Genomic DNA, 7,391 nt, shown 5'->3' on the forward strand with positions numbered 1-7,391 from the left:
TGTTGAGTAACGTGATTGTATTAGGAAACATAGGATAAACTAGGAAGTATTCTGGCTTGTCTTGTACTCCAAGTAGATCATGTACTCCTATATATATGCCCATGAGGCTCAAGCAATATAACAAACTATTCCACCAAATCTCTCTCTCCCTTCTAACACTGAGCAACCCCCTTCTACTACTCGCGAGCGCCCCGGTACGCATCTTTGTGTACGTGTTGGTGACCCTTCTATCTACAAGATACGCTTCCGGTTGTATTGATGAAAAAGTTGATTGACAATGTTTACTAGTATAAAAAGGAATTTTCTGCGGTCCCACCAAGTATCAAGCTGGGGTCGCTACGATTTCTTTGAAACTTGATTGTCCTGTTACTAAGACCTCGTCGTCCAGGATCCTCAGTAGATATTTCAGTATAGCTTCACCAGCTTGGTCCACAAGACAAGATCTCGTAATGATATCATCAAGTCCTAATAAGGTCCATAGTTCCGTGGCAATGGACAATCAAATAGAAGATGTCTTATAGTGTCAGCATCAGCCTTGCAAACCGGACATTGAATTTCAAATGCATGTCCTAGAACCGCTCGACAAGGAATGCCGCCAAGAAGGGCTCTTCGGCTCCGTTCGGTATACAGGATTTTCGGAGGAACTTTTGCAGGTTTGGTTTCCGCAGGAATTTTGACCAACAGTGTGTTCGTTTTGGAGGATTCTCAGTGGCCCGTTCCATCGGAAAGACACGCCAACCTGTACTTTTCACGGGAAAACCAAAATCCACTAGAACCTCATGTTCTCGGGAGGCCCGAGGCTAACCTCTGGCTCTAAGGCAGTCCAGCTGAATAAACAATCTAGCTGCATGGGGGTTCACGAGTGGTCATCACTTCTCAAGACAACAAAGAAATTTAGTCAACACTGTGAACGGCCTTCCCTTCATCGTGCTCTAAGGTCCTATATCCCTACAAACCGAACAAGCCAGAAGGCTCCCTAGGTTTGCTTTGTACAATCAAGTCTATTCCTGTGTAGTTATTTATTCCTTCGTTTTCTCTGCCCACAAAACAAACGGAGCCTTCATACGAAGATTTTCACCTTCCAAGCAAGACAGCGCGCCGCACTAGGAATCCCAGCCTGAGTCTGGATTACCCACTGTAATAGCTCATTTGCTGGTCCGGGACTGTAATTTTGTACACCTGTTTTGCATTTCTTGCTTTATTGAACTTGCGCTCCCGCAAGCCGCTGTTTCCTGCAAACTCTGGTTTCGTTATTAATAATGGAACCGGGGTGCGTTAGCCCTCCTGCTATTCTAAAAAAAGGACAGCGTAGATTCCAAACAATGTCACAGGTGCAATAAGAAACCGAAGCACCCACCCCACTGGCACTTAACGACGTATGTTTGAACTGATAATGCAGTTAGCTTTTCGTTTAGAATGGAATCCCCGTAGTATTGCTTTTAGTTTCTTTATTGCAGGTTATTAATATTTTAGTTGAATAATCTCGATAGCTTTCATACTAGAACGGTCGGGCCGGGGCTGTGGGTCATCAGTGTATGAGACTCTGTAAAAATATAGTAGTTCGGTAACTCGGCGTACAAAATTCATCACTAGGGATGGATTATGTACGAGGCCAATTGTGCAGTGCTCTAAGCCGGACTTTTAGAACACATCATAGACACAGACACTCGTATATACGCACATACACTCACTACTTGAACGCGCACACACATTTTCTATCCATATGAGCACATTCGAAAAACTGGGCCGACATATCATCTTTGAGATCGATGAAGCCACTATAGGCGTCTTCTTAGTCGACGAAAATGTATCCTCCCACTGAATGAGCATCACCGAGAGCTTGAAACAAATTCAGAAAATTGCGAACACCAGTGCCAAGTGTATGACTTAAACCCTAGTGGTTGGTACCATTCCGAACCACGCTCAGTTCGCTTCTCTACGCTGATCTGAAAATGTCGCTAGCTCAGACTTGGGAGTTTGGACGTTGGAGGGTTGTATGTCATGGGACTCGGAGGCAATCAGCTAAACTCCATTTTGTTCGCTTGCCTATCCTGCAGCGACTGACGCGCTGCCGCTTCCCCCCGGAATATCATTGCCCAAAAAAATATTGTCGCCGAGCATTTGGATTTTGGGACGATGGCATCGTGTCGCCTGCACGCCGCAGCACAGCGGCAACAGAATTGCCCATCATCCTCAGTGTGTAGAACGAACGTACAACACCTTCGGGTACATGCATCCAAGTCTCGACCCAAAGCCCAATCACATTTTGCCTAGGCACGCCCTGATCTTACACCACTTGCTCATGTAACGGTACTGACATAAGAGAAAACCCTTGCAAAACTTATCTTCACAGGCCCCATGACCAGGGTATACTCTGCATCCTCAGAGCATGCTCCGTGAGTGGAAAACTTTGCCGACCAACAAGAGCATGCCTGGAAAATTACATCCAACATAATCACCACGAATGCTACAGGGGAAGCGCAGGAAAACTGTAATTATCATACAACTTCTACAATCTAATTGTCAACGCTCAATTCCTGGTCTACATTTAGGCAACAAATGAGGGTGTACAGCATCATGTACAGGTGGTACATCAAAAGAAAGGAGACCAGGGACTTCGCTCTATAACCTCTGTTTTCTTTTCTTCTTCCGCTGAGCAACTGTCAGTGCCACGCAGAGGCAGATATCAACTTCCTGCTCTTCCAGCCCAAGAGCATTGCCCCATCCTTCTCCTCCAGCGTGTACTTGTCCGAGTAGCACGCGAGGAGCTTCTTGATCACCGAGTTCACATACGAGCTCAGCGGGTAAGGCTTGAAGCCCGCCATGCTCAGCCTTGATTTCCACTTGCCAAGCAGCTCATGCCTCTCCACTCTGTCCTTCCCCTCGCAGGCGATGATGTTCACGATGTCCTTGGCCAGGCAGTGTTGCTCCACACTTATCCTCTCTTTGCTGTCTCGAGGCAAGTTGGCGTCGATAGACTCGAACATGGCGGAGTAGTAATCCATGGTCTCCAAAAACCTCATCAAGAAAGGCGTCGTGTTGGTGTGCGACTCCTGTTCCACCAACGTGGTCACCTTCGGGGACAGCCCTTTCACCATCCGGAGCAACCCGTCCCGTGGGTTGTTGACATCCACACTCTCGTCTGGGGTATGGTGCAGCTGGAGGGTGAAGTTGACAGCAACTGCTTCACCTGGTCTGATCTTAAGCATTTCCTTTGTGACTTGAGTAGCATAGACAGGTAGAGGTGTAAACTCCAAAGGTATATTGAACTCTTTAGACATGCTTGTCAGCATGTTTCCAACTATCTCCAGGCCTTCACCTCGGGCATACTCTGACACCGGGTCATCTATTCCAGTGATCCGCACATGAGGTGGACCCCCAGGCCTTGCAGCTAGAGCTTGTATCAGTGTGATCCATTGAGTCCCTTGAGCAATCTGAAAATCAATTATGTGGATGTTGTCCTCACTTCTCAATGCCTCTGCAATCGCCCCATTAGCTGCCATGTATCCAAACTTGAAGTAAGGACAGATATTGTATAAAATCTTCATGTAGGAGAGAAGCTCCTTGCTCTCCGGCTCCCGGCATTTCAGAGCACGGTAGATGTTTGTGCCAGAGTTCCCATGCCTAGCAACCAAACCCTCAAGTAGGTAAGCACCTAGACGCTGGATTGGTTCCCCGTTAATTGAAACAGTCCCACGAGCCTCCTGAACAAGCTTTAGGAACTCCTCTGTCCTGTCCTCACTTAATGCCTCAGCGCACTTGGTTAATAGTTCCTTCACAATGTGTTGTCGATCGTCCCTTAACTCCCTTTGTCGTTTCTCTGGGCGGAACTCATAGCTTGCCGTGGGGTATCCACCAGATGCAAAGTGTGGCCGAACAACTCCAGGCAACGGCTGTCGTGACTCATGGCTCCATGTCCTCGACCGCTGCCGCATGAGCTGAGCAGGCTTGGTGTCCTCAAACTCATGCTTTGTGCTCGTTGTTGCATCATCAGCATCAGGTGCCATCAGAACGTTCTCAATGTCACGCAAAGTCTGTTGCATATTATGTCTTGATGTTGCATACAATGGATCAGGTCTCACTTGGATGTTCTCACGGATGCTACCTGCCTTTATGTATGAGCTGTCTGCTTCAAGCGGGGAGATTGGTTGGGCTGAAATGGTTTCAGTAGAGCTCTGGTTATCTGGAGTGTTGCTAAGAGCAGACAAATTGTCACACTCAAGCTGGGTAGAAAGAGGGGTGTATGGAGAGTTGCTGAACTCTAACTTCAGTGGACTAGTTTGCCAGGAAGAGTTCGCTAAATTGTTCTCTGTGGGAATTTCGCAGAAGACGTTAGCACCAGTCAATCTGTACTTGAATAGCTGGTGCAAATCCATAATAAATGAGTGTCGATTAGTTGTTCATGACCTGTACATAGCAAAAGAGAGGAAATTAATGAACTGTTTATTCCATGGTAGGTGACAGAACAAATAATCAGACCAGAACATTTTGCTTTATCAGTGCAACTCTAAGCATATAATAGAGGAAAGGAGGAAGGCAACAGGCGACAAAGCATAAACATTTCAAAACCCAACACTACAGAGCAAATGCAATTCTATATCGCAAGAACTTCCATGCTGGACAGATTCAAGAGCATAGACAGTATCTGGTGATATGTAGGATAACATGAATCAATTAAACTAATATAACACTCCCAGCTCACATGTGTGCATTCATATTGGTTGATTAGAACAATAAACTTAACGTGACATTCCAATTCATTAGTATGATCATAGAGTATTAACAGTGATAGCACTCTACCTTTCCCTTGGAAAATTTAACAGTGCTAGTAAATTTTGCATCAAGATGGTAATTTGAACGGTATTTTCTGAAACAGAATAAATTTTCTAGTCCAACATAAGATGAGAGTTTTAAGTTGTAAGTAGCTAAAATGATACTAAAATAAGCGAGAGCCCATTAATACAAGAATAAAATCCCTACTAACAGTGATCAATGACATCTGAGACTCTCACGGACCAAACACTAAATACACAAGGGCAAGTTTTCTTTAATTTGTCTGCTTGCCTTTCCTCTACACATATTATACAGATTTAACAAGTAGCTCTCCAAAATTCCGCATAAATCCAACCCATTCTCTGTCAAATGTCCCCATCGTCTACCTACAAATCTTAAAGGATCTATCCTTCTCCTCAAGCTTAAAGGACAACCACAGGTGTCAAATTCTAGCAAGGCAAGCATGAAAGGATCATCAATCATGATGAGTCTGCCAACGGAACTAGAGGACTACAGTGGCACAAATAATGAAGAAAGGAACGTGCTCAAGTATCAATCTGGACAGGAACGTGCTCAAGCATCAACCTGTCCAGAAGATCCAGCACAACTAAGAGGCTTGGAGAACAAACAACACAGGACAAACTGACATATCTCGCACCTCCCCTCAGCGCGCCCATTGACCGCCCTTCACGATTAAGACATGCAACCTCGAGCATTCTCTAGTTTGTTTATAAGAGAACTGTCCCACTGTTTGGTCACAGATCCTTCAGTGAATGCACGACTAAGACCAATGTTCAGCGGACCCTAAGATTCTTTAGTTGGTTGAAGACGATTGACCAGCCTTGTTGGTTTGACTATTTGTCCGTAGCTCTTGCTATGAATTCCGAAGAAGGAACCTCCCCCACTGGCAACAAGAAGTTTGACCACTCAGACCGTGTGGAATCAGCAGCACCTTTCATCACTCACACAAGAAGCCAATTTGAGCGAAGTTCTGAAACTAGTGGGATCCTGGACGTTGGTTGAACATGCTAAAATCATAGTATTAAGTTAGTGACGCACTCTCAAGGACCAACCTCGATTCGTTCATCTATTGGGGCACTTTGCCTAGTAAGGGAGTTCTTTTTCCACGAATTGTCTTCAGGAAAGTCAAGTCCAATTGACTCATCAAGCGAAACATAAGATTTTTTTTTTCCGAATTGTATATGTCCCAATCAAGGAAGCAGATGGATCCAGTGGTTCCTCCCAGGGAAAATTAGTTTAGACTACTTGGAGCTACCGCATCAATCTACTACTGTATGCCTGCCTCTATGTTTCCACGAACCAGAGGCAGCGATGGTTCCATTTCTAACACGAGGATCACTAATTTGGCCACGAAATTAACTCACTCTAGGCTAATAAATTCAGGGCACAAGTGCAGCCAAGTAACACAAGTACATCTGGCACGGATGAGTGCCCATCAGACGAACCATAAGTAGGCCATGCCCACACCTAGGAGCCAGTATAAAATTAGCAACAAAATGCAACAGTACTCTCCAGAGCAGAAGCGGAGCAGGATCAACTCCTTCGTCCCCCAAATGGAGGTCATCCGTGGAAGCCAAAAGCGAAATGCTCTCAGGTGAGGCCTTAAGCAGGTCGAATTGGTCGAACCAACACAAATCCCCAACTGATTCGTCAGCTGGACACTACCAGCCCCAACCAAAACCCGCCCAAGAGCCCATCTCATCGCCGAACGAGAACCAGGCACCCGCCTGAACCAGCCCAGGATCCCACCTTCACCCTCCCAAACTATGGAATCAACCCCAAAATAACCAAGCAAAAAAAAAAACCCAAAAGGCACAACAATTCAGCGACTTCCGGCAAAAATCAGTAGCACAGCAGGCACGGAATCCGACGAAGTACGAGGACGAGAGCTCTCACCTCCTCCGATCTGCACAGCCGGCCCGGCGCCCCGATCCAGCTCCAGCAATCTCTCTCGCTTTTCTTCTCTCTCTCTCTCTCTTCTGGTTCTCGTGTCCTGGTCCCTTCTCTCTTTGCGCCCCCTCCCTCTTTTCGTGTGCGCGATAATTAATATCTACTTCCACACACAAGAGAGAAGGAGAAATAAATAAATCCCAAAGTGCCACGGCTTTATATACCCTACCCGCGGCTCAGAGCAGACGGCGACCGTGCCTGACGCCGTCACGGCCACGTCTCCGCGGTCAGCGCTCCCGCGTCGTGACGCCGTGGCCCCCGCGCACCTCACGCCGTTAGGGGCGGGGGCATAGGCTCCGTCGGATGAGGATCGGACGGCCAGCCTGCACGACGCGCGGTCACGTGCGACGCGCGGCGAGCTGCCACGACACGCGTGACGCCGGCAGCACGGACACGCGGTCGCGCGTTTGACCTGACGCGCATGGAGGTTTGAACGGCCCGCGGCCGTACGATTGCGATCCGAGGGCTGGCCTTCGTGTGGCGCAGGGGCTACGGCGGTTCGCGGATGGATGCTTGCTTGGCCCGCCCGTCCGTCCGATGAGACGGGGCTGGGAGAGATAAGATGGTGACGTGGGTCCCGTGCGTTGGCGCGGGGCCACCACGAGGAAGACGACGGAGGAGGGTGACGAGGGATGCGCTCGCTTTTG

General features: G+C 47.6%; 1 protein-coding gene across 1 annotated transcript; it reads right to left on the reverse strand.

Annotated features, from left to right (window-relative positions):
- Window positions 1-2,319: 2,319 nt before the first annotated feature.
- Window positions 2,320-6,853, reverse strand: LOC119363403 (chitin-inducible gibberellin-responsive protein 1). The gene is made up of 2 exons (XM_037628749.1): window positions 6,691-6,853; window positions 2,320-4,407 (listed from the first exon to the last, which is right to left on the reverse strand). The coding sequence occupies exon 2, from the start codon at window positions 4,374-4,376 to the stop codon at window positions 2,664-2,666; it is 1,713 nt and encodes a 570-aa protein (XP_037484646.1). The 5' UTR covers window positions 4,377-4,407; window positions 6,691-6,853; the 3' UTR covers window positions 2,320-2,663.
- Between the last annotated feature and the right edge of the window lie 538 nt (window positions 6,854-7,391).

The sequence above is a fragment of the Triticum dicoccoides genome, chromosome 2B (assembly GCF_002162155.2).
Source record: "Triticum dicoccoides isolate Atlit2015 ecotype Zavitan chromosome 2B, WEW_v2.0, whole genome shotgun sequence".
Taxonomy (NCBI): Eukaryota; Viridiplantae; Streptophyta; class Magnoliopsida; order Poales; family Poaceae; genus Triticum; species Triticum dicoccoides.

What these genes read in the sequence shown, in the direction of transcription:
- LOC119363403 (XM_037628749.1), bottom strand. Translation starts at nt 4,376, where the DNA reads ATGGATTTGCACCAGCTATTCAAGTACAGATTGACTGGTGCTAACGTC.